Source organism: Cervus elaphus, chromosome 9, assembly GCF_910594005.1.
Source record: "Cervus elaphus chromosome 9, mCerEla1.1, whole genome shotgun sequence".
NCBI classification, from domain to species: Eukaryota; Metazoa; Chordata; class Mammalia; order Artiodactyla; family Cervidae; genus Cervus; species Cervus elaphus.
This window is the reverse complement of record NC_057823.1, coordinates 39,222,659-39,250,520: the sequence shown is the minus strand read 5'-3', so window position 1 is coordinate 39,250,520 and position 27,862 is coordinate 39,222,659. Positions and strand designations below refer to the sequence as shown.

The following is a 27,862-nucleotide window of genomic DNA, read 5'->3' as shown; positions in this document are numbered from 1 at the left end:
TTCACTGAGAATGCCAACTATATTTAAAGTTTTCTTCTGTTTCTTCTACTCCGCCTGAATGATATTTTCTCATTTTAAATTCAATGGCTTTGTTGCTAATTTTTCTTCAAATGGTTAGTGATTCTTGGTTATTAGTATGTATGGTTGAAAGCATAGATGGAGTTGTTTTCATGCCTGGAGAGTATTTATACTCTTCAGCCAGATGAGACTCCATCCCTCTGGGGGATAATAAGATTCTTATTACAGAAGCCTTCATCCAGTGACTGCAGGGCGAAAGGAGGAAGCACTGCTGAGCAGGGTGTTCCTGTTGCAGGATTTTGACCTCTGGGTTTGGGAGTGTTTTCCCATAAATTGCTTGCCTTTATTTGCTTTGTTTCTCTCATCCCACCATCTACTCTGGGACTCTGCATAGGTAGAAATCACATTTGAGAAAAGACACACACGCTTTTGTTTGGCCACAAGCTTTATGTTTCTCTGGGCCTCTACAATCTTTTTTGCTTATTTTAGATTTAGTTTTGCTGATTTGATTTTTTTTTCTTTTAATTAAATCTCTGATTTTTAGTTTATAGAATTTCCTCATTTTCTGGCTTACAGTAAGTGGTATTCTTTCTTATTTTACTGCACTATCAATGTTTCTTCCTTTAAAAAATATTTTTTGTATGTGTGCAATTTGAAGGAAAGGGGAAGAGGTGAATGTGTCCTTATTTTTTGTTAAGAGTACAGATTTCAAAATGACAGACTGAAAAAATAAAACTATTTAATGGAGACTAATCAACATTTTAAAAGAAGGAAAATGTACTGAATGTTTATAGTACTTAATGAGTTTATAAAAGCCATTTATTTATCATTAACCTTCTTCATGAGTTCATTTTTTACCCCCAGAAAACAAATCAAAGCTTACTGACTTTGGAGTAATTTCTTGGGCAATGTTTATTGTTAATCATCCTATTTAAGAGGAACTTGCATTAAGTGGTATTTTTATTATGGTAACAAATGGATCATTTTGATATATTCAGTATTGACCCATTTTATTAAGTAGGCATGTTATTTTCAAAAGTCGTGTGGCTTGTCAGCATTTTTATTGATAAATTTTAACTTAGCAATATTAAGAGAAGTAACCCTTAGGAACTTTAATGGGGATTATAAAAGAACTTTACTGTTTTGTCCTAGAAAAGATTCAGTAAAAAACAAAAATCAGGTATTATATTAATAGTCATACAAAGTAATAACCATCTGTACAAGTAAATTAACTACCTGTTAAAATGGAAAGATTGATTTTTATAACCTCATTTTAACTAATTACATTTTTAGAAAATGAATGTAATTTTAAATTAGGGCTTGAATGTCATATTTTTCATAATTGTTTTTGAAACAAAGTTTGCTAATAAGTGTTTAGAAGAGAATAATTTATTTATGTAGTTGTGTTTTATTTATTGTATATGTACTAAATGTTTTTTCATTAAATTCTTCAAAAATAGGAAGGCGTGGAGTAGCGTTCTCTTTTAAAAGTTAGAAATTATTAACACATCATTAAGATTGCTTTTGTATATGAATTTCATGATTTCATTTTTGTCTTTTACATTTTTTTTTTTTTAGCAAAACCAGTTCCTACTTTAGAGACCTCAGTAACTTGTAGAAATTTGTTGCTTTTCTTTTAAAAGTGCACCTGCATCCAAAACGGATTAAAAGCATACTTAAAAAGAAAACTGCCATAATGAGTAACATTTCTCAGTACTGCCTAATTTGTCAATATGGCTGGTTTTGATTAAAAAGAAGTTGATTACAATGTTCAAAACTGTTTATTGAACAGAAAAGCTGGATACAATCAGAAATAAGAGGTTTGCCTGTGGAGATACTGAATCTGAAACTCTTGATGTGACAATTGGTATTTTCTTTTAAGGTTTTTACTAATCTTTCTAGGGTAATACCAAGTATCAATGGTTCTACAAGTTTTGGGAGGATATTCTTTTTGGGGTAGGGGGATGGTGATGCTTTTATTTAACATTTGTCATTTTAGTAAGATTAGAGTGATGTTCAGTGTACTCTTATCATATCTTAGTAAAACTCTTTTATCAAATTGATCAGTATAGCCTATAGCTGAGTATTTCCAAGAATACATTATCATGACTAGAAGTTTTTTCATTTAGTTGCATTTATTTGTCATCTTTCTGATTATTGACCAAAATACTTGACTCTGGCCTCTTCTTTTCTTTGTTTGTATCCTTTTCTCATTTTATTTTATTTTCTCATTTTTATTTTGATTTTTAACTTTCACAAATATGGACATATTTTATATATATCCATATCTCTGGCTTCTTCATTCCTATCAACCAGCATGGATTTTTTAGTGCCTGACTTTTATCTTCACTTATTAACTTAAATTGTTCCTATTTATAGTTTACAGCAAACTCAGTGCTCCTATTCTGCATCTTCTTGATGTCTCGTCAACTTCTGGTATTTCTGGCCAGTCATTCTTAGTGTTTTGACTTCAGAAATATTATTTTTTCCTTAGTTTTATAATAACTTTAGGTAATATTTGTTGAGCACTTAGTTTGTGTCATTTGCTATGCCAAGCATTTTTCATGACGTATAATCATTGCTACAATCCTGAGATTAGTTACTCTTGTTAATCCCAGCCACAGAAAAGGAAAGTGAGGAACTGAGAGATTAATTACTTTGGGTGAAGCCATTCAACTGACAAGTGATGGAGCCAGGGCTGGAACACAGGCAGTCTGACTCAAGAGCTGGTGCTTTCAGCTTCTAGATGTTGCTTTCATCATCAGCATTTCCTCTCATCTTTTTCTGTTTGAGTCCAGGTGTTGATGATTTCATTTCTCCCACTCTTACCTATCATGTTAAGTATTTCTGTATTCCTCAAAACTGTTGAAATATCAGTTAATGAAGTTTTCAACCCACTTGGAGTTATGGAAAAATTTCTTTTTGTTGTCCTTTGAAATGAAATTTTAAGAGAGCAATCATTAAAGGGTGCAAAGTTAGACCTAAAAGGATGCAGAAGTGACCTGTATAGGTTTTTTTTTTAAAAATCATATCCATAATTCTTCAGTTTCCTATTTGCCAGTACTATAACAAGACATTTTTATGCTTAGATTTCATCATTAGCAGTTAAGATTTGATCTTCTTAGAGTTGTGGAGACTGAATTTAGGGCCAGATTTCTCAGTGTTACACTCAGATTTGAGAGTGTATAACTCAACTCATTATAAAATGGATGATTGTCTAAATGTTGGTTATCAAATTCTTGGCTTTGCATTCCCATGTCTTTTACTGAGCTGAAGATAAAATGCCTATGAATTCTGTTCTTTACATTTTGCACCATCTGAATGAAAATAATTTTTTATGACTTCAGTGCTTATTTCCAAAATAATTTGAGGTACAAGTTAGGCCCATTTGTACTTTATTTGGCAATATTTCTATATTAAAAATGTACCATGTATTATCAGGAACCGTTGTTTCCTTTTTAAAAATGAGTATAAAATTAATAAACAGTGCTTTGAAAGTTATTTCTTTAATCACTGTAATAGGAACAGTTAATGTAGCAAGGAAAAAAACTTGAAATAAGTTTTCATAGTTGGCTGTCATGACTAAAAATTTCTGTGTTTTTATAGAAGTTGAGTAATATATAGGCAGGCTTTTATTTATATACACACACATTTTAGAAAGTGAGTAGTTCTTATTTTGCTCTTTGAGGACTATTAAACGCATGTTTTAAGCAGCGGGTATATTTGACTTACTTTAAAACAGTCCTTGAGACGATTAAGAGTAGAGAGAGCTGGACTTTGTCCAGAGTGTGAGCCTATACCCTGGTGTTTAAAATACCACCTTCAGAGCCTTTAACTAATAATATCGTGGTCCCTAAATCTAATTAACGGTTTCAGGTCCCAACCACTTGCTGCCATTTAGGATCCTTCTGGCTCTGCTTTCTCAGGTATACATTTTCCTTGGATGAATCCTGGTGATTAAAATGCAGGGCGTGGTGCTGGGGGAGAAGAAGGGTTTTATTTTGCAGATTTATTCAACAGTAATTGAGGTCAAATTTTGAATGTATGTTTGAAGCCATAAAATTGTTTAATATTCTAGTTCATTCCCTTTAGTAGTTTAAAAAATTATTGCTTAGTGAGAGTTCACTAGTCAGAATATTCCTTCATTAAAATCTAGCTTTGTCATGTTGCTATTCATTCCGCAGCACCACACATCACTGTTACCCCCACCATAGCACTTAGCATGCAAAGATTTGATTTTCTACTCTTCTCAGTCTCCTGTCTTATCAGGAGAGAAGAGGGCATTAGCTGCAGTGCCAGGTAAAAGGCAAATCAAAGTTTAATTTGAAAATAGCAGCCTGCAATCTTGAGACCCACCTGTTGGCAAACAGGAGACAGCATTATGATCTCCTTTATGACTTCTGGATCTGGGCCTTGCACCATATTGCTAATTTCTCACTTGCTCTTCTTAGCATGTTTTTTTGCCTAGTTAGCTTGGTGGAGAGAGAACATTTCTGTTAGATTTTGCAAAATGTCTTCAGCAACTTGAAAGATGTGTCATCTAAATGCAAAACATGGTCAGTCCTGTTACTCTAAGGCTTGGTTGAATGATTTGTTTGCCATCGTAAAGAATATTTACTTCTTTAAAGCAGGTCTGTGCTATGTAAGTGACAGATAGTGCTTACCATACATGAGTTCATGTCTTGAAAACCTAAGATACTATATTCAGAGTATTTGGCATTTCATTTTGTTTTTGTATATTCATGAAAACACATAGTGAAAATATTTCTGATACTAACATTATGTTTTAATCTCTGGATTAGGTCACCAGTGAAAATAGATCTAAATAGACTCATTCTATTCAAGACATTTTATCTACTTCACAAAACAGTAACACAGTTTTGCATTATTTGGTAGTCTTTATACAGAAGACATTACATCTAAGAATAACTGGAAGATGCGGTTTTAGTGTGAAGCAGTGTCATGTGTAGCTCAGCTGGTAAAGAATCTGCCTGCAATGCAGGAGACCCCAGTTCGATTCCTGGGTCAGGAAGATTCCCTGGAGAAGGGATAGGTCTTGGGCTTCCCTGGTGGCTTAGATGGTAAAGAATCTGCCTGCAATGTGGAAAACCTGGGTTTGATCCCTGGGTTGGGAAGATCCCCTGGAGAAGGGAATGGCTACTCACTCCAGTATTCTTGCTGGAAAACTCCATGGACAGAGGAGCCTGGCAGGCTGCAGCCCACGGAGTCTCAGAGAGTTGGGCACTACTGAATGACTTTCACTTTCAGTGTTATGTGGGAAAGGAGACCTATCCTCCACATACTCCTGCCTAAAATGTGATTCTCTACCTACTGGCTTTTTATCATTCTTGGAAAGTCAGGATTTTTCATGCAGTTCTAATAGTACTGTTGAAATCGACCTTCATTATAGTACAGTTGTCTCTTAGTGTCAGTGGGGGATTGATCGCAGGATTCCCTGCGGCTCCCAAATCTGAGGATGCTCCGGTCTCACAGTGTGCCCTCAGTACCTGCTGACTCCACATCTGCAGCTTGCTGAACCCTCGGGTGCAGAACCTGTGGATCGAAACCTTCCAATGGAGAGGCTGACTATATACTGATTGAAAAAACTCCATGTCTAAGTGAATCCGCTTAGTTCACATCCTAGTCCTTGAAGGATCAACTAATGTATATGTAAATGTATCTGGAAAGGGCCTCTCTCTGACAGCCCACAGGTATGAAAATAGCTGTCAGAATTGTAACCCGCATTTAGGTGAGATCTAAAGGTTGTTACATCCTTACTGGAAATGCAATTTATTTTGGCAATGTTTACATAACTCTGAGTATTTAATTATTAATCTACTATTAATACTTGCTCATTTAAAATGTTACATTTAAGAGAGATTTTGGTTTTCCCTGATCAGTATATTCCACATGGCTTTATTTCCCACTTGACTTGAAAAGACAAAAAAGATTCCATTCAATTTAATAAGCATTTTATTAAACATTTGTTATATTCAAGGTCCTGGGCTAGGTCCGTGTAGAGCATAAAAAATGATGGGGTGATGGTGATGACAAGGATGATTGATTCCTTACTGAATACCAGGCCAGGCATCTGACTAAGTCCTTCTATACAGAATACGTATTTCATCTTCATATCCCTGTCCAGCACAATCTGGAATCAAGATTGCCGGGAGAAATATCAATAACCTCAGATTTCCAGATGACACCACCCTTATGGAAGTGAAAGAGGAGAGTGAAAAAGTTGGCTTAAAGCTCAACATTCAGAAAACTAAGATCGTGGCATCTGGTCCCATCACTTCATGGCAAACAGATGGGGAAACAATGGAAACAGTGACAGAGTTTATTTTTTGGGGGGCTCCAAAATCACTGCAGATGGTGACTGCGGCCGTGAAATTAAAAGACGCTTGCTCCTTGGAAGAAAAGTTATGACCAACCTTTACAGCATGTTAAAAAGCAGAGGCATTACTTTGCCAACAAAGGTCCATCTAGTCAAAGCTATGATTTTTCCCGTAGTCATGTATGGATGTGAGAGTTGGACTCTAAAGAAAGCTGAGAGCCAAAGAATTGATGCTTTTGAACTGTGGTGTTAGAGAAGACTCTTGAGAGTCCCTTGGGCTGCAAGGAGATCCAACCAGTCAATCCTAAAGGAGATCAGTCCTGAATATTCATTGGAAGGACTGATGCTGAAGCTGAAACTCTAATACTTTGGTCACCTGATACGAAGAGCTGACTCATTTGAAAAGACCCTGATGCTGGGAAAGATTGAAGGTGGGAGGAGAAGGGGATGACAGAGGATGAGATGGTTGGATGGCATCACCGACCCAATGGACATGAGATTGAGTAAACTCCGGGAGTTGGTGATGGACAGGGAGGCCTGGCGTGCTGCAGTTCATGGGGTCACAAAGAGTCGGACATGACTGAATTGAACTGAACTGAATCCCTGTCAAGTAGGTGCTATTATTACCCCCGTGTTACAAATGAGGAAACTGAGGCAGAGAGCATTTCATAATTTGTTCAAGATAGTGACTTCTGAAGATGGCTTTGAAACACAAGCAGTTTGATACCAGTGGTCACACCCTTAAGATCCTATCCTAGAGCAACTTTCACCCTGCTAGAAAATGATGGTACATTCACAGGGAAAATACAGTACACAGTAGAATGTGTTAGGTGCCGCACTACTAGCTGAAGTGTGGGAAGAACTCAGAAGGAGACTTGTTTGGGAGATTGGGGAAGGCCTCATGTGAGAGGTGCTTCAGCTGAGCCTTGAAGAATGGCAGGATTTTGCCATGTTTAAGTTAGAGAAGTACATTCTTATTGAAGGGGGAAGTGGGGATAAAGGCATTGGTTTGAGAAAATACACAGGTGTTCAAAGGTAGTAACTGGCACGTTTGTATGGCATCCTTGCAGAGAGAGCAGGAAAAAGATAATTCAACTTGCTTTATACAAAAATTAAAGTGGCAACCTGGGAAATTTGAACTTTTGCAAATAGTGAAGAATCTTTGGAGGGTCTGAAGTCTAGAAAAAGAAGTTCATGATCAGAATTGGATGGATTGAAGGAGGAAGAGAAGAATGGCCGTGAGACATTGAAACATGGGCAGAGAGCATATTTAGTGATTGCATCAAATATTTCAAATAAATTTTTACTCTGTAACTAAATGAAAACTTAAGATGGCCAACATTAATTTGAATATATGGGAAAGAAAAAATCTTTGTGCTTACACAGACCCTTAAATAAAATGTGTAGATTTTCATTTAAACTTGAAAACTCAATTTTCTGGTATTAAATTATAGATTCAAAATATCAGTCAGAAGTCAAAGTGTTTGTTCAGTTGTGTCCTACTTTTGCAACCCCATGAACTATAGCCCATCAGGCTCCTCTGTCCATTGGGATTATCCAGGCAAGAATACTGGGGTGGTAGCTCTTTCCTTCTCCAGGGGATCCTCCTAAGCCAGGGATCAAACCCAGGATCTCCCGCATTGCAGGCGGATTCTTTACCGCCTGAACCACCTTCAAATTATAGATTATTTAAAAATGGAATTGTTACATTTTCTTTTTTAACTGTAGGATACTATTTGAATGGAAAGGGATTATCCAAAATGGAATCTCGACAAGGTTTGACATCTCTTTTTTTATAATGATGTACAAAATATTTTATAGATTTTAGTGTTTTACATCTATCTTAGAAGATACTCTCTTAAGCTGAAGAAATAGGTCTGAGTTGATGCAACAGAAATAAATCTACTTTCTAAAGAACTCCTCCTATTATGCTCTTTAAATCTCTTTCTATAAACTGACAGTATTTAAAGTACATCATTAAAGTGAGTTTTACTCACAACAAAATTTCATTTTTAGTCATGTGAATGGTCACATGTGAATATCCTGTACTTCAAAGCAGTGTAATAGTGTTCTCTGAACATAGTATTTCTGGAAGAAAGATTTCCTACATGCTTGCCAGTTGGAAGGCTGATAGAGTTGGAGAAATTTGGGCCACTCACTAAACTTGTGATTTCCTAACCCATTTTGTGAACCAAGTTATACTGAGGTCATTATGCAGACTGTGATTTCTCCTTAATGATTTTCACATTTTACTTCATAGGTTATGTTGACCTTTGGATTTCAGGCAGTAAATCAAATAAAACATCTTACTTAGATTAAGTTAGGAAAAAATTAAATATTCTGAACCATAATTTTGTCCAGTATCTTTTTTCAGACATTTTCATGATACTTTTTATGATTTCTATGTAATAAAATGATGTCTTTTTAATTTTAGATTTGTCCCTTATCTTTTTATAAAATCACCTCTAAATACAGTATGTTGATTCTTTTCAGCTATTTTAGCCTCTTCCTAATAAGCACCTCCCTCTCAACTTTCCATGAATGTGCTATGTACTGAGAAGTGCTTTTTAACAATTATTTTGGTTCCTTAGATTGTAAGCCATCTTCGCTTGTATACATATAGGTTATTAAAGAAGATAATGATCTTCCACCCCTAATGATCTATGTCTTGCCAGTCTTAGTTCTTTACCTAGAGAAATAAGGAACAGGAATGGGAGAAATAGTGAATACTCTTCTTTATTCCATTTCTGTATATTCAAGTCCCATCTCCAAATACTAGGTCTAATTTTACCTCTATTACAAATTTGAAGTGAAGGTAAAAGATATTAATTTCCATTTTTCCCCTTTATTTTCAACTTTCTAATCTAAGGTTAATAACTAGAGGGCATTTAAAAAATCATTCTTCTAATCTTGATGTAGTTAAGAATTATATTTTTACATTTTTAAGTCTTTTGCTTGTTTCTCATTTCCTTCTTTGTATTTTTGTTTCTGCCCGTTTTTATCCTTCTTCTAAAGGTAAAGAAATGAAAAAAAAAAAGAGAGATGAGATGCTTGATGGCAGACTTAATTGTGTTCTTTATTTACTCTTTTTATGGGCAAAGTGGGAACCTAAATTATATCTGGGTGTTGGGTTACTTGAATATCAGCTCTGTTAGTCCCTGCAGATTTTTAATATTTTAAATATTTCATAGTTAGAAAGGAAAAGGTATACTGGGAGAAGTTTATGGAGAGCTTTGACTTCTAGTCAAAGAAGGTAGAACTTTAAGTGTTGGTAATGAGGGAGATGCTGACCATTTTTATTAGAAGAGCAACTTGATAAAAGTGGCACTTTAAAAAACTGAATATGGCATCTGTATTTAGCATGATCTAGAGAATGATGAGATTGAAGAAAAAATTTATGCAAATTCAACATTCTACACTTGATCTTAAGCAAAAGGCCAAGAAGCAATGCAAATACAGCATTCTAATTTTTGAGAAATTGGTGCTTAGACCAAGTAGTGGCTTGTGGAATGGGAAGGAAAGGGGAAGGGCTGCTGCTTTCTTTAATATAATAATTTTGGTAAGCATTCCCAAATGCAAGTATAGGTGTATTACTAATCCTGCCTAATGTACTTCATATACTTCAGAACCTATCTCAAATCTAGTTCCTGCTGCATAAATGTAAGTGCTCTCCATTTCAAGCCAAGACCAAACTGAGAGCATGATCAGTAATGTGGTTCTTAATCCTAAGCCACCCACATGGAAGATAATCTTTTATGAAGGACATCAGTTAGCTCTGTTACCATTAATATGTTTTCCAGTTAGTCAGCTATCTTGAAAGAGCCTTTGTCTGTTTGGAAGAGTTCTGATTTACAGCATTGTCCTTGGCTACTTCTACAAGTTTCTGCACACTTTTATTTAAGCCAGTGTCTTCATAAATGTCTAAAAGAGAAACTCTTAAACCATTGTTTCAACCCACTTTAAATAACATTGCTCCACACAAATGATCTGTATTTTTACAAAATCATTAACTTCCAACTACATGGCACAACTCGGTCTTTGTTCACAGCTCTTGGGTAAATCCCACCAGCCTTATTGATTTTATATTTGTTAGAGCTGACTTGAAAGTGAAAATCACTTATATTCACTTTCAGTTTAGTTCAGTTTAGTTGCTCAGTCATGTTCGACCCTTTGCGACCCTATGAACTGCAGCACGCCAGGCCTCCCTGTCCATCACCAGCTCCCAGAGCTTGCTCAGACTCGCATCCATTGAGTCGGTGATGCCATACAGCCATCTCATCCTCTGTCATCCTCTTCTCCTCCTGCCCTCAATCTTTCCCAGCATCAGGGTCTTTTCAAATAAGTCAGTTCTTCACATCAGGTGGCCAAAGTATTGGAGCTTCAGCTTCATCATCAGTCCTTCCAATGAATATTCAGGACTGATTTCCTTTAGGATGGACTGGTTGGATCTCCTTGCAGTCCAAGGGACTCTCAAGAGTCTTCTTAACACCACAGTTCAAAAGCATCAATTCTTCGGCTCTCAGTTTTCTTTATGGTCCAACTCTCACATCCATACGTGACTACTGGAAAAACCATAGCTTTGACTAGAGGGACCTTTGTTGGCAAAGTGATGTCTCTACTTTTTATTATGCTGTCTAGGTTGGTCATAGCTTTTCTTCCAAGGAGCAAGTGTTTTTTAATTTCATGGCTGCAGTCACCATTTGCAGCCCCCCAAAATAAAGTCTTTCTTTGTTTTCATTGTTTCCCCATCTATTTGCCATGAAGTGATGGGACTGGATTCCATGATCTTAGTTTTCTGAATGTTGAGTTTTAAGCCAACTTTTTCACTCTCCTCTTTCACTTTCATCAAGAGGCTCTCTATTTCTTCTTCGCTTTCTGCCGTAAGGGTGGTGTTATCTGCGTATCTGAGGTTATTGATATTTCTCCCTGCAGTCTTGATTCCAGCTTGTGCTTCATCCAGCCTGGCATTTCGCATGATGTACTCTGCATATAAGTTAAATAAGCAGGCTGACGATATACAGCCTTGATGTTCTCCTTTCCTAATTTGGAACCAGTTTGTTGTTTCATGTCTGGTTCTAACTGTTGCTTCTTGACTAGCATACAGATTTCTCAGGAGGCACATAAGGTTGCCTGGTATTCCCATCTCTTGAAGAATTTTCCACAGTTTGTTGTGATCCACACAGTCAAAGGCTTTTGTGTGGTCAATAAAGCAGATGTTTTCCTGGAACTCTCTTGCTTTTTTGATGATCTAACCAGATGTTAGCAATTTGATCTCTGGTTCCTCTACCTTTTCTAACTCCACCTTGAACACCTGTAAGTACACGGTTCATGTACTGTTGAAGCCTGGCTTGGAGAATTTTGAGCATTACTTTGGTAGTGTGTAAGATGAGTGCAATTGTGCAGTAGTTTGGACATTCTTTGGCATTGCCTTTCTTTGAGATTGGAATGGAAACTGACCTTTTCCAGTCCTGTGGCCACTGCTGTGTTTTCCAAATTTGCTGGCATATTGAATGCAGCACTTTGACAGCATCATCTTTCAGGATTTGCAATAGCTCAAGTGGGATTTTATCACCTCCACTAGCTTTGTTCGTAGTGATGCTTCTTAAGCCCCAGTATCTTAAGGCCCTTATCACTTTGGAGCTACACAGAATTTAACCTGTTCTTAAATTAAGTTGTATTCCAGTCACCTATGGAATAATCTATGTCTTAATTCCCGTTCCATTAATCTGTGATTTTTGAAGCGGCTCTATGTGACCTGTCATTAAAAAAAAAGTGATATTTGATGGATACTCTTAGCATTCTGTCATTTTTTTCTCATTCAGGTTAGGAAATGTCTTTGAAACCCTATTTATTTTCTAGAACTGTAAAATGCTAGAAATTATATAAAGTGGTTTTAGGTTCACAGTTATTATTGAGAACTTTTTAATAGGTTATTTAAAGGTTTGTTTTATTGACTTGGCCTAGGTCACAAAGCTCATTAACATTAATGACTAGGCTTCAGAGGCATATAGCTTCTCTAATCATCAACAGATACAAAATGTTAAACCAGACTGTATAGCTTTATTATGCTATGAGTCATTTCAGGCAAACATCACATGTAACAGGCAAGAGCTGAACAGTCCAGTTTTAATGTTTGAGTCAAACCTTTGGCTTTTTATTTCTCTTTGTAGATTAACTATAGAGTTTTAAAATTGACATGCAAGGACATTTTTATAGACTTTATATGAATATATAATTCATTAAAATGCTTGGAAATAATCATTCAAAACATTTTTTATTAATCAAATTTAGAAAAAGGATAAACCTGGAGGCACAATTTACTATTTTAAAACTACCAACTTTAAAATCACATTTTTCTTCTCTTAAAGAAGTTTGCATTATATGAGATCTTACTGTTGTTTGAAAATTTATATAAATAGGAGATGCTAAGTGATATATTCTGTTTGTTCCAAAGAGATGATCTAACAGCCTCTGTAGCTGTTTCTAGCTTTTCGTATAAAACAGCAGTGCATCAAAAGGTAGTGAAGAGGGCCTGAAATTTCATCCTTGAAATGAATAATTATGCTTTATTCAAAACAGCTGATTTTACTTTCTTCTACTAACATATAAACAACAGGTCCTTTTAAACTAGTAGTAGTGGACATAATTTGGAATATGCATGCTTATTAGGTCACTTTTGTTAAGTAGAGCTAATAATTTGAGGCATTTGTGTACAGTAGGGGTTGGCAAACATCTTTTCTGCAAAGGGCCAAATAGTAAATATTTTTTAAACACAAAAGCAACCACAGACCATACATAGACCATATATAAACAAATGAGTGTGGCTGTGTTCCAATAAATCTTTATTTATAAACACTGTCAGCAAGCCACATTTAGCCTGTGGACTCCAGTTTACCAACCCCTGGCTTACGTTCATTTGAATTCTTCATTTTCTATCCACCTCTTTAATCCACTGGTGTTGGCTTCTTCTTACCAAAACACCAAAAATACTTTGGCCAATGTCAGTAGCATCTTCCTTATCACTGAGTCTAAAATAAAAACTTCCTAGTCCTTTTCTCAGTTGGGTTTGGGGAGTCTTTGACACTTGAATTGCACCTTCTTAAAACTCTTTTATCTTTCTTTAGGGTCCATGATAGCACTTTTTGAGTTTTTATCCTACCTCTCAAGACATTTGTCAGGTTTTGTTTTTGCAAAGCTCTACTCTTTTTTTTTTTAATAGCCAGTTCCTTAAATATTAGCGTGCATTAGGGATCTGTTTATATTTTATATCGTTTCCAGAATAAGCAATTTATAGGCACAGAGAGTAGATTGCTGTTGGGACAAGGGGTTAGGAGGGAGGGTTGGTAGATGATAGCTAAAGGGCCCATGGCTTCCTTTTGGGGTGATGAAAAGGCTCTAAAATTAATTGTGGTGATAATTGCATAGTTCTATGAATATACTAAAAACCAATGAATTATACACTTTAAATGGGTGCATTCAATGGTGTATGAGAGCCTCTTGGACGGCAGGGAGGTCAAGCCAGTCAATCTTAAAGGAAATCAACCATGAATACTCATTGAAAGGACTGATGCTGAAGCTGAAGCTTCAGTATTTTGGTCACCTGAAGCAAACAGCCAACTTATTGGAAAAGTCCCTGATGCTGGGAAAGATTGAGGGTAGAAGGAAAAGAGGGCGTCAGAGGATGAGATGGCTGGATGGCATCACTGATGCAATGGATATGAACTTGGGCAAACTCCAGGAGATGGTGAGGGACAGGGAGGCCTGGAGTGCTGCAGTCCATGGGGTCGCAAAGAATTGGACCTGACTGGGTGACTGAACACAAACAAAATGATGTATGGTCATCTCCATAAGGCTGTTAAAAGACTCTAAGTTAAATTCTCCAATGTTGTTATTTTTCCTAAGTTAAAAATTAGGCTCACATTCCACCCTTTACTCAAGTACCATAGTACAGACTGAACAATCTCCCAGTGCTATCTATTTTGAATTCATAATAATAATCCTCAGATACTACATTTTAAATGTAAAATGAAAATCTTATTTATGAACTCCAGATAGACTCAGGATTATAGAAAAATACCAGCCTGTTAGAACCATTTCTTTTTTAGAATATGCATTATTAGTTCATTTGATGATTCCAAGAGGAATTTGCAAATTATAATCAGGTAATTAGGTTAGCAGGGAACTAATGTGGATGGGAAAAAATCAGCTCAGTCTTCATCTGTCAGCATTACAAGTTAAAAACTTGTAGTGGATCAACATGATTACAAATTAACAATTTCTTCTAGATGGTTATTACCTTAAATTAACCTCGTAATCAAATTAGTTACTGTGCCTGCCTGTCTTTAGGGTTTTGGGCCCACATGTGTTGAGGGTGAAATAGGGGGTTTCCTACTATTATGCTGCAGGTTAACAATAGGTTTTCAGATGCCTCTTACTTGATGAATCCAATGCCCTTCATAACATGAAACAATTGTTGAACTTACACTTTTTATTATGTAGACACAGAGCTTCCAATTAGCTGATAAGAACTGTAAATGTAACCAAATTGTGAAATTAATGCTCATGTAGGTACATTTAAAACCTTGACAACTGACCTGACAGTATGAGATGGAAAAAAAATTAAACCAACATTTGTTTTTAATTGCTTTTTTTTTTTAGCACTGTGAATTACATTGTTGCTTAATTTAGGATGCAGTGTGCAGTAGCTGCTGAAAGTACACACACCATCCAGATTTCTGTGAGTTTACTCTCGGTATGGTAAAGTGACTTTATGAACAAAAGAGAAACCCAGACTTGGATACTGAGCTCATAGTCTTTAAAACTACACATTGAAAACATAATATGATTTCCACTTGGTATCTGTAGTTTACCCGGAATCCTTCAGCTAGGATGCTAACATATGCTTTAAGAAATTAAGTAATGTAGCTACTCCTGAATCTGTAGTGATAATGCTTTTAGTAATCAGATAAGTACTTATAATGAGAATAAAGTATAATTTTCAGAAAAAGATAACATCACCTATAATATTTATTACAGGAAGAAAGCTCCATTTTTTGTTATCAGTGCTCTTCTTAACATAATTTCTTACTATATTTAAGAAGCTTCATGTAATCATTCAAAACCTCTTATCTTGCCGATTATATTCAGCAACCACAGCTAAATATTTCAATACCAAAGCTGAAAATCATAGTGACATATCATCATACACATAATAAATTATATTTAATGAATACTATAGGAGCCACATTTTGATTGGTTCCAAGTTTGTGATTTGCTCAGGCATAGCACATTGTTAATTTTTAAGAGGAGAGAAAATATGGTGATGATATGATTGCCAAGCGTATTGTTTTGTCTACACAAGAATAAAGTAATATTTTAGCCAGAATGAAGAGAGCATATACAGATAACAGTAAATGTTCTAAAAGCTGCAGTATATATCCCTGATTAAACATTTAGTGACAATATTTCATATGTATTTTACATGATTTTTATATTGAATAAAAGTTTCTGGCCAAAAATAGTTTATTTTTATGTTGAGAGCCACAACTACTGTGTTTTTAGCTCTGTGTGTATTTACAAAGCCTCATATCTTCAGCTTTCACTTGTTTGAGGAAGAGGCCTTCTAGTATGAGAGGTTATTTTTCAAGCTAACTAGAGAATCAGTACATAGAATTTAATTATTGTAGTACTTGGTCCACATATTTACTGAGCATGGGAGAGTTATAAGACCTGTAAAATTACTGTCAGCATAGGGGGCAAACACTGTAGAATACTTTGAAAATACTTTCGTCAGTTAGACAAAATCCATGTATTCTGATACTCTCCATTTATATTGTTTCCCACTCCCAGTGGGTGAAAGGGAACATATTTAAATTTAGCAACCTCCCCTTCTTAAAATTAAGCTTAATAAACATCTATTAAGTTATTAAGTACTGTGATCAAGTACTGTAGTAAGCTGTTAGATGGAAATAAAGGCAAGCCCCTCTCTTGAACAGCCTACCATCAATGGTATTTGATTGGCCAAAAATTTCTTAAAAGTTTTCCTGTAAGATAACAGAAAAATCTGAGCAAACTTTTTGGCCAACCCAATATAAATGTAAGTAATTCCATACAATGGGAGGGGAGTTTGTGGGAGAATAGATACATGTGTGGGCTTCCCAGGTAGCTCAGTGGTAAAGAATATGCCTGCCAAGCACAAGACATGAGTTCAATCCCTGGGTTGGTCAGATCCCCTGGAGGAGGAAATGGCAACCCACTCTAATTTTCTCACCTCGGATATCCCATGGACAGAGGAGCCTGGTGTGCTACACCCCATGGAGTCGCAAAAGAGTTGGACATGACTTAGCGACTAAACAGCAATAACAGATACATATATATGTAGGGCTGAGTCCCTTTGCTGTCCACCGGAAACTGTCACAACATTGTTAATTGACTGTACTTCAAAACAAAGTAAAAGAGTTAAAAAAAAATTGTTTTAGTTGCTAAGTTGTATCCAACTCTTTTGCGACCCCTCTCCTCAGGCTCCTCTGTCCATGGGATTTCCCAGGCAAGATTGCTGGAGTGGGTTGCCATTCCCTTCTCCAGGGGATCTTCACAACCTAGAGATCAAACCCACATCTCCTGCCTTGGCAGGTAGGTTCTTTACTACTGAGCCACCTGGGATTTCCTTTAAAATAAAATAGGGAAAGGGAAAGATAGAAATATGCATAGGGTGCTGCAATGTCAACTGAGCTGAGTATTAGAATCTAGCCAAATGAAATAGCTGGTATCTGTCCATGTATGTGTGTCCACGCACACCCAAGAGTAATTGGGAGCATTACTGGGAGAAGACGGGGAACAACATGGTCAAAGACCTGAAGCATGCAGAATGCTACAGCTGCTGCTGGTGCATGCAGCGCATGAGGAGGAGGTTAGGAGATGAGGCCTGAGGTGGGGTCATGGGTCAGCTCGTGTAAGTCTTGAATGCCATGCTCACGATCTTGAAATTTGCTTTCACTGTTTATGTACTGCCATTATTCCTAAACAGATAAGCATTTTGCCAAACTTCACGTTGCAAAGATTGGAAGAAGACAAGTTATAATTTAGTTGGTTTGACCCTAGGGAAATGCTGTTCGTGGCTTGGATTCCATGTGTTTGATGCAGTTGTCCTTTTATAACTTCCATCAAACTTTGATACAAGCTCAGGGGTTTCAGTTTGCCCACTGCCCTCCTCAAACAGCCGGGCCAATGCCTGTGAGATTTTGAATCCTGCTAGGCTGGGCAGTATTTTAATGAAGAGACTTTGGAATCACAGGGCTTGAGGGAACAACAGAAATCGGCTCCATATGCAGGCGAAAGTAGTAATTTTTCTTGCTGTGTTTCTCTATATGATGTATTATATTTGTTGGGCTAGCATTGTTTGTATGTTTTGGGCTAACGTTGTTTGTTTGTATGTTTGGAATTAGAATTTTAAACATGGCAATTATGTTAACTTTGTGAAATTTTCACAATAGATTTTTAAAAAAATGTAACAGAGACAAAGAGTTGCTTTTTTGTTTTCTGAGAAAAAATTTTTGAGAAATTTAAGATCTTAACCTCACATTTTACATCTCTTACTTGGCACCTTATCAGCCATGTTTATTGAACTATTTATTTACCCTCAGTAGAGCATTTATGTATTTCTGTATATAATGAATTAGAGAAGGGAAATAATTGTGCAAATTCATGGGGAGAAATCTTTTTCTGTAAGTTAGCTTGATATGCAGGTAAAAGTGCTATTTTATCTTGTTACCATAATAATGTAGTGGAAAGAACAATGACTAGTTCCAGTGCTGTATACTTTACATGAGTTACTTCAACTTTGTGAGACTAGTTCTCTCATCTATTAAGTAAGATGGTTGAGTTAGGTTACTGTTAAAGCTTTTTATTACTGACGTTTTGTTGTCCTCTACCTCAGTTCCCCAGTTTACTTTGTTTATAGAGGTTGCCTGTCAGCATCCTTAAGTCACAGAATTGATAAGAACCTTGGGCAATTGTGTAGTTCAGCCACCTTACAGAAAAATGGAACTTTGCTCTTTCCCTCTGCCTAGAATGTTTTACTTGCACCTTTTCAAGCTGGCATCCTCTGAATCAAGCTAATTGTAACATCTATTACCCCTTTTGTTGCCAGGATTAATTCCATTGATCTGATAATGGATAGAGAATCCCTTCTTTCTCACTATTCTATGTACATTCTTATAGTTGGAAGCTTAGTTGTAAAGGACAAGCTGCCTACCTAGAAAAGGATCTTTCTTTGGTCAAGAGTGTACTCCTTTCCTATGGCTTATCCATTTCTGCATCAGTACTGTTTAAATATTTATTGAATTACTGAATATTATGGGTGGTAGAAATGGTTAATGCTCATATATATGAGTAGAATGCACTGACTATTCAGTAATAGTGTAGATAGTCAGCAAATAATAAGAGACACTGGAATATTTTTACAGTGATCTGTAACTGTATATAGTTATAGAGAATATAATTTATATTTATTTAAAAAGTGGTGTCTAATGATTTTTGCTTTATAAACCACTCAGTGGAATTTGAAATATTATTTAAATTTTATATCTGTCCATTTCTGTAACTGAAAAGGAGAAAATTTCTTTTAAGTACCTAGCAAATTATTTTTAGATTTAACTAAGACAAGAGATTAGTAGTATTTCTTTTACCGGCATCCTCTACTCCTGATTTTCTAGGTATAAATATAATTGTATGGTTTCTAATTCTGATGTCCTACTTAATTTTAAAAGCTAAGCAATGTAAATTTGGTTTAATTCTTATCTAGTTTATGTCTATATTATTTACAGGTTATTCTGTTAGATAATTTGTGATGAGACCAATTTCTGTCTTGAAAAATATGTGTATGTTCCTAATTTCTAACTAATGGGAAAGCAAATGATATTTTTACTGTCAGCTTCCATCAAGTTAGACCTTTCTGAAGACCTTAATAAATTTTATTTTCATGGGAATTTTGCTAATGGGTATATGCAACATTATCTAGATACTCACAGATAGGAGTACAAGTCAAAAATAAAGGAAATAGGTGAACAAATACATTTTCCTTCTCTTTTCAGAAATGGGCAGAATGTCAGTCTTTGCACCTTTATTTTCACTTTGCAGTGTTTTCAGATAGGGTGCGGAAAGTCTGTTTGGTGTTAATGCATGAGACCAGCTTAGACATCATAAGTCATGCATTTCCTAAATGGGCTTTTGGTTACATTCTTATATATATAAAGCAGAAGAAAGAGAGTTATTCTTCTAGTCTGTATATATTTAGTTAACAATATTAGTGACTTTAATGAGTCTTACTGGAACATTGAAGGCAGGCCACCCAGTTTTATTGCCTGTGTGCCAACTTACTAAATTATTTGGATTCATGTAATAAATACTTCCAGTTTCACGTGCCATGCAAAAAACATCTATGAACCTGAACATTTATGGAACACCTACCTACCCTAAATATCGGTGTTCCGAAGGGGTCAGTCCCAGGCTGCCCTCCCTGTTCATACTGCTTTCTTCTCCTGGGCAGTCTTATTCAGTTTTAAATAGCAATATATCAGTAACTCCCAAGTGTATATCTTTTAGCTAATTTCTTTTTCTGGCTTCCCAGGCTTATTTCACATATTTTTGGGGAAATATCACAGACATATCAAACTAACTGTGTCTGAAACTGCACTTTTGAGTCTCGCTTCCTTCAAATCTTCTCCTCTATAGAGTTTCTGATCTCAGTTGCATCCATCAGTTTCTCTTGCTGGAAACTTGAGAGTCGTTCTGACTCCCCTATTCCTTCACCTCCTTCCCCAACCCAGATCTGTTACTGAACGCTATCTCTTCTACCTCCAAACCGTCTTTTGTTTTTTTTTTCCACTTTTCTCTATCACTGCTGCTGTCACTATCTTTGCCTGCTGCTGCTGCTGCTGCTAAGTCGCTTCAGTCGTGTCCAACTCTGTGCGACCCCATAGACGGCAGCCCACTAGGCTCCTCTGTCCCTGGGATTCTCCAGGCAAGCATACTGGAGTGGGTTGCCATTGACTTCACTGGCGGTTCAGATGGTAAAGCGTCTGCCTACAGTGCAGGAGACCTGGGTTCGATCCCTGGGTCAGGAAGATCTCCTGGAGAAGGGAATGGCAACCCACTCCAGTATTCTTGCCCACCCCCCCAAAAAAAGGGGGCTCCAAGAAATATCTTTGCCTAGAAGAATGCAACGTACCCTCCTAACTGATTCTCCACATCTAGCTTGTCCAGCTCTAATCCATTTACAAATAAAAGCTGAAGTGAGTTGCTAATATGTAAATACAGTTACATCATTCTTAAAATTCTCCAATGACTTTCCATTGCTCTTAGACTAAGGATCTTCTCTTCTTTCCCTTCCAGAAGAGATGATGGGGCCTGTATTAGTTTGCTAGGGCTGCCATAACAGCACCATAGACTGGGTGGCTTATAATAACAGAAGTTTATTTCCCTACAGGTCTGGAGGCTAGAATTTTGAGATCGAAGTGTCCTCAAGATTAATTTCTTCTAAGGCCTCACTCTTTGGCTTATGGACGGCCAGCTTCCTGCATCGTCTTCATAGAGTCATTCCTTTCTGTGTCTGTATCCTCATCTCTTCTTATAAGGACAGGAGTCATGTTGGATTAGGACCCACCCACAGGGGTTTATCTTTTTATTGTTGACTTATAGGATTTCTTTATATATTCTGGGTATCATATTCATATTAGATAATGATTCATGAATATTTTCTCCTATTCCATGGGATAGAATCTTCTCTTAAATCTTCAATGTTATCATCCCTCTGAGATCCTTTTTGACCACCTAACCTTGAATCTCCACCTGCCTACCCCCAAACACACATTACTTCTTGCTTTTTCTTCCTAGCACTTACCATCAACAAACATTTCTTTATGTATGTTGTAAATTATGGTGATAGTTTTATTATTGTTGTTGTTATTGTTTTTATTACATTTCTTGTTTATTGTCTGCTTTCTTTAACTAGAATGTGAGGGATTTTGATTTCTATTGCTCCTTGCTATTTATGTAGTACCTAGAACAGGCTTTTTATGCCTTTAATAAAATCTTATTAAATAAAAATGCATGAATTTAACACATAACAGTGCCGTCTTTTTTTAAATTGGTAAAATATAGCACACATGCAGAAAAATAGCACAGTAATTTGTCAAAAAAAGGAGACACCCTTATATCCAACACCAAGATCAAGAAATAAATTCAATAATTTATAATAATAATAATCAGAAGAAATGAGAAGCCTCTCCTATGCTTTCTCCCAGTTACTGCCTCCTCTTTCGAGTTACCCAGAGGTGATCAATGTTGTGATACTTCAATAATATTTTTGTTGCTTCATTACAGTTTACCACCGAAGTGTCTCTAAAACCTTTTCTGTTGTTTTTTTAGAATCTTCTTATGCATGAAATTAGTCACACATGTTCTTCTGTGCCCACTCCTAATGTTCAACATTGTTTTGACAGAGTCATGCATGATACTGTACTTGGCTGTAGTTTGTTGTCCTGTCCAAATAACATTCCATTATATTCCTCTGCTACAATTTACTTATATATCCTTCTGTTGAAACAGATTTTTACTACTTCCAGTTTTGGTTCTATCTATCTCATGGTGCCCAAATGTATATATTTCTATTGAGCTTAATATTAATATTTAGGACTGAATTTCTGGGTCATAGGACGTATATAAATATTCAGCTTTAGTAAATAATTCCAGACAAATTTGCAAGATAGTTATACATAATTTTATCCCTTTCAATATATATTTTCATGTTTTTCTCTGTTTGGATATCCTCTTCTGGCAAGTGCCTATTCAAGACTTCTTGTCGCTCTTTTTTTTTTTTCTTAAATCAGATCAAGCCTGTCAGTCCAGACTGCCCATGAGTAGCCTTTCAGCTAGGGGAACTGCCAGGAAACCTCCCAAGAAAAAGGCTGTTCCTAATTATCTGCCCCTCACCCCCAGTCCTTGCATTCCATCACTGGCCAGGCTTTCAGATCATTCACACTGGCTAAATCAAATTTGGTCTCTAAGGGTCTCTTGATGATTTGCTTCTTCTCTCCAGCCAAATGCTATCACCCATGTGACTTTTAAAAAAAAATTGAGATGTAATTTCATAACATAGTATCAGTTTTGGGTGTACAACATAATGATTTGAATGTTCTGTACATTTTCTGAAGAGTAAACAATGAAATTTAAGAGTTGATTCTCATTTGATAAGCAAATTTGTGACTTTCTGGTATATTCTCAAGGAAAGCTCAAGTGTGTGTTTTCTTCTTAAAAATGATATAATCCCAGGAAAGATTTTGATCAGGTGTACTCATAATATTTGTGGGACCTGAAGGAAGAGTAAAAAGGGAGGCCATCGTTCATTATAAACTTTAAGTCATAGATAAAGCTACCAAGCTGTTAAATGAAACAGTTTGATCTATACTTTTTTTCTCAGTGAAGTACTTCTATAATGTCCTGAAAGGTCAGATTTGCATTTAATATTCTTGGACTCTGTGGGGTTCCATGTTAGATAGAACATGACATAGTGGGAAATTGGACCCTGGCCAGCCCCACCCACCTTTCCTTTTTACCCTACACACCTCATCTCCATCCTTATTTCTCTAAAACTTGTAACCAGTGCCCCTGGTTACCCCTTTGGTAAACACAGATTCTCAAAATCTAGGCTAATGCTCCCTACACATGAAACAAAATCATTCCCTCACTTTTTCATATTCTCATGGTCTTCTCTAAGTCATTATGTGTCAAATGGGAAATGATCATGGTAATAGCTACCAGTAATTATGCCGAACACAGGGAGTTTTATATCAAGGTATCAGTTCTTTTCCTTCTTGGGGCTATTTCAGTAAGGCAAGACGCTCAATTTAGTTGACCTTTGAACAATACAGGTTTGAACTGTGCAGATGAAAAAAATCCACATGTAATCCACTTACATGTGGATTTTTTTCAATAATTACTATGGCACTACATCATCTGCAGTTGTTTGAATCTAAGATTGGGAGCCACAGATCTGGAGGGGCAGTCGTGGGACTTCAACCACAAAGTTTGGTATACACAGCAAGTCCTGGATCCAGTCTCCCAAGGGTACCTAGAGTCTACTGTTATGGATGGATGTATGTGTATAAAAATAAACATCTCTCTCTATGTACAGACACTCATGTGCACACACACACATTGTTTTAGCTATTGTTGTTTTAAGAAGTATTTTTTTTTAAGTTACCTTCCTTTCCTAAGCGTAACATAACTAGAAAATACTACCTTGAAAGATGGCAAAGCAAAATAGAGGAAACAAGAGCATAGCTTGGCTGCTACCTCTAAGTTACAGCAAATCAGTTGTTGACACGCTGATTCAGTCTTCATTCTCTCCTAACTTTTGGCTGTGGGGGTAAAGAAATGAACTCGCGTCGCTTTCCCCTAGGGTAAACCTTGGCTTATCATCTCTCTTTAACTGCCGGAGGAAATATGGCATCACTGGATAATGCTGATTCAGCCTTTGGAGGTTTCATGTTATGTGCCAATTAATCAACTGATTTTTTCTAATGTGATTGAAAAATTCATAGTTTTTAAAAAATCATTTGTAAAGGATACAGCTTTAAAGCCAGTATGCGTCTTCATTCATTTTAAAACTTAAGTACTTATGTGAGTGTGTAAGAGAAACCAAAGAAAGGAATTTGAGCCTGTGTGCTTGGGCTACATCTAAAGGGAAGTGCCGTTTCTGAGCAGAGCCCCACTGACTCTCCTGAAGTTAGCTAGGGAAGACCTGGTTTGAAAAATGTTGGTTTTCTAAATAGAAATGGAAATCATTAAAACAAGTAAAACCAAAAAGCAGTGAACCTAGGAACTTGGAATTAATATAATGTTGGCCATGACTGTAGGCAGTTAAGCACATGAATCAATGTTTGTTGGCAAGTTTTCCACTTCTTCAGTTCATGGTGCCTGTTCCATCACATGAGCATGACAGTGTGGTCGGAGCAGGTAACACATTCCTGATGTTCTCTCCTTGTTAATTTTCACTTCCCAAAGGTACCCTGAGTAAAATAAACATGTTGGAATACTTTTCAGAAACTAGTTTGTTTCCTCAGTTTACAAAATCAACCCCAGGCAGATTGAGGTGGGTTGGGTTAAATGTTGCACTCTACTCCACCATCCTGTGTACATACATAATATCACTCAGTATCTGTAGCATCCTTAAAGAGTTCTCTATTGCATGTGAGGGGAAAGGAACGAGCATGTTTAAGTCCCAGCTTTGAAGCTGTTATGTTAATTGTTAACTTTTGCTGAGTCTGTGCATTTAAGAAGGTAACCATCTCAGCAGGTTAAGATCATAACAGTTAGTTAATGCTTGGAGGCAGCAGCTGTGCTGGTGTGCAGCATTAATGGCTGGATGAGTTCAATCAGATATGCTGCCGCCAGTGTCTTTGTGTAATGGTATTTACCAGATTTCAAATGGACTGCTGAGAAAGATGAAATACAATCTCATGTATTATCTCTGTCTTGAAAAAAATAGATAATGAAAGTGTTCACTTGTTGGCCTGTATTTTGTTAACCTTTGTGGAATCAACTTAAAGAACAGATACCCCTGTAGAGTTGAAACCTTTTGTTGCAGTGGAGTGTTATTAAATGTATTTTTTGAGTCCTTGGAACAGTGGGGTTGAGTAGACCAGGTAAGTTTTTTTTTTTTTTCCTTTTTTAAACCACTCAGAGAATAATATGGCATATTCTGAGGCTAGCTGGAGAGAACAGAAATGCAGTGTAAACTGTACAAAACTAATTTTTTTTCTTTCTTTCTCCCTTCCTTTCTTTTCTTTACAGAGCCTGCAGAAAGTTCTTGTGGAATTCAGTCACAAGGAATTGTTTGATTTCTATAACAAGGTATGTATTTTTTTCAATAATTTCCTATATGGGGGTTTTTCACAATGTTTCCTCCATTTCATGAATTCTTATTTTTAAGTGCCCTATTATGGAGCTGAGTTCCTTAAACTTCCCTTGAATACCTTATGTTTCACAGTAGGAAGCATTGCTGAGATGAAGAGGATCTGACAGACTAAATCAGGAAGAAAATGGATATGGTTTTAATTAAAGCAATAGGATTGTTGTTTTAATGTAAAGCATCAAGTAATAAACTGTGTATTATCTAGCCACACTGGCCCTTAGATAATGTTAAATATTTTAATTTCTTGGCCCAAGGGAAAAGGAACATACCAAGCCTGTGAAGATTTATCTTTGAGGATATTTCGTGTTTCTTTTTAAATGCTGATTTTTGTAACCCAGGAATATGCACTGTTCCCTCTACCACCCTCCCCCCACCCCTTACAAATCTTATGTAGTGATCATTTAAAATAAAACAGCTAGGTACGTTTTAAACAATAGTATTTAGAAATCCTTCTTTACAGGTTTGAAAATAGCAAGCTGGAATTCTAATAGCTTCACATAAAAAGAAAAATTTTCTAAGTGGTATATTTATTGCTCTGTGAGTGGATTTAAAATGCAAAGCTACCAGTTGCATTCTTTTTCTTCGTTTGTGTGTTTCTAAACACTTCATATGAATTTCTCTCCCTTCACCAACTCTCTCTCTCTCTTTTTTGTCTCTGTAAACAGCTAGAGACCATACAAGCGCAGCTGGACTCCCTTACATGATGTTCCTGAAGACTGGTTTCTCTATCACGCTTCTGCCACCTCCTTATTTTGCTTTGAAGATTAACTGCCAGGTTGTGTTTTCTGAAGGATTCAGTCGCTTTCTCCTTGTAAATTATATGGCTTATTGCTTCTTAGACAAATAACAGCTGAGGAAGATCATTGTTCTGAGTACCGATGTTCTAATATACATTCTCTAGTTCTGTGTGCCAAAAGCAAGCAGTTGTTTAAGAACGTTGTTTTAAAGGAAACAAAAGTGGCTGTCATGTGGTTTTTACTGCTTATTTTTGCTTTATTGCCTGACCTGTTTATTTTTTACATACTTGATGATACTTTGGTGTATTAAGGAGGATCTGTGGATACAATATAATGTGTACCTGAGAACACAGAATGTCATTAATTACATTAATAAACATAAGACAGTAGCCACGTTCAATTAAATACATTATGGCCTTTTTTTCCTTTAATATAATGAGTATATTTTGAAATTTTAAAGAAAGCTAGTACTAGTTTATGAGTCAACTCTAATGAGCATCTCTGCATGCTTTAATTTTTTTCTCTGAGTTTAATAATTTAATAACAGTTTACATTTTTGTGTGCTTTTCTTTGTACTGCAAATTAATAGTAATTCATTTCATAGCATGGGAGATAGATTCAGATCATGAATAAAAATAATTGTAATAAGTGCTAAATGAATATCCTTAAATTTTTAAAACATTTTTATATTCTCTTTCTGTAAATATGTTAATTAATTTCAATCAATGAGATTTTAATGTCTTAGAATTAGTTGAACTAAAGTGCACAGTATTTTATGCTATGGCTATATATACTTATGAGTATAGTTGCCTGCAGAAAATAATCACTTGAAGTTTTTATGAATGAAAAGTCTGTACTGTATTTTTTTTCTAGGGAGACAGACAGACAGCAAGGGAGGGAGGAAAGAAGGAAAACAGGAGAGGAGGAGAAAATGAGAGAAAGTGAGGACAACAGAGAGATTCAAATAAGACTTCACATGAAAGAATTTGATTCCAGAAATATCCTGTGGTTAAACAGAACCATTGGATTTAAATCACAGTCCTTATATGAGGTATCTGAGTAATACAAATGTTAAATGTCTCCCAAATAAATGTTCAGTATATGGAATTTATGCCCTTATTTATTTACATGTGTGTTTGTATGTTGTTGCTTAGAAGGATTAGGTGTTTGGATTATTTCAGAATGTAAATATTATAGTGGCTATCCATAGTTGATTGATTTGAAAAGTTGTTAAACTCAAACTTCCACTGATAGCATATCTAGAAGACACTTTTATAATGTAATAGGGTTTGTTTATATATATAGCTTGCAGGACCTATCTTATATTTTTATGCACTGTTCTGCTGGTCCCCAGAGGAGCGTACCTGACTGCTGTAAACATTTTGGTAAATATTCTTTCAGACTTCTTCTTATGTACAAATAGACATCCATCATTTCAAGCTGAATTTGTTAGGCCTTCCTGACAGTGACCATATGAATAGGTAGACTTTTCACTGGTATGATGCCGACTTAATTCCCAGTGTAGGTATCTAAGTGAAATGTGACACTTCATAATGAAATTTCCTATTGTAGCTTAAAATAGTGGTAAATAGTTTTCTCTCCATTAGTTTAGTTCAGGAAAGTGTGACCAAAGGCATTGAAGGAAGGATGGGTAATTGGAGGTCTAATTCTAGCTGCTGCTGCTGCTGCTGCTAAGTCACTTCAGTCGTGTCCGACTCTGTGCGACCCCATAGACGGCAGTCCACCAGGCTCCCCCATCCCTGGGATTCTGCAGGCAAGAACACTGGAGTGGGGTTG

The 27,862-nt window shown here is 36.2% G+C and overlaps 1 protein-coding gene across 1 annotated transcript in view; it reads left to right on the top strand.

The window, feature by feature from the left end:
- The window catches only part of COMMD10 (COMM domain containing 10), a 178,940-nt gene extending 151,768 nt beyond the window's left edge, over positions 1 to 27,172 (top strand). Inside the window, exons 6-7 of the mRNA XM_043912321.1 lie at positions 25,208 to 25,267; positions 25,994 to 27,172. Of these exons, the coding sequence (XP_043768256.1) occupies positions 25,208 to 25,267; positions 25,994 to 26,032 (99 nt within the window). The 3' untranslated portion in view covers positions 26,033 to 27,172. The remainder of the gene's footprint in view (positions 1 to 25,207; positions 25,268 to 25,993) is intronic.
- The last annotated feature ends 690 nt before the right edge of the window (positions 27,173 to 27,862 follow it).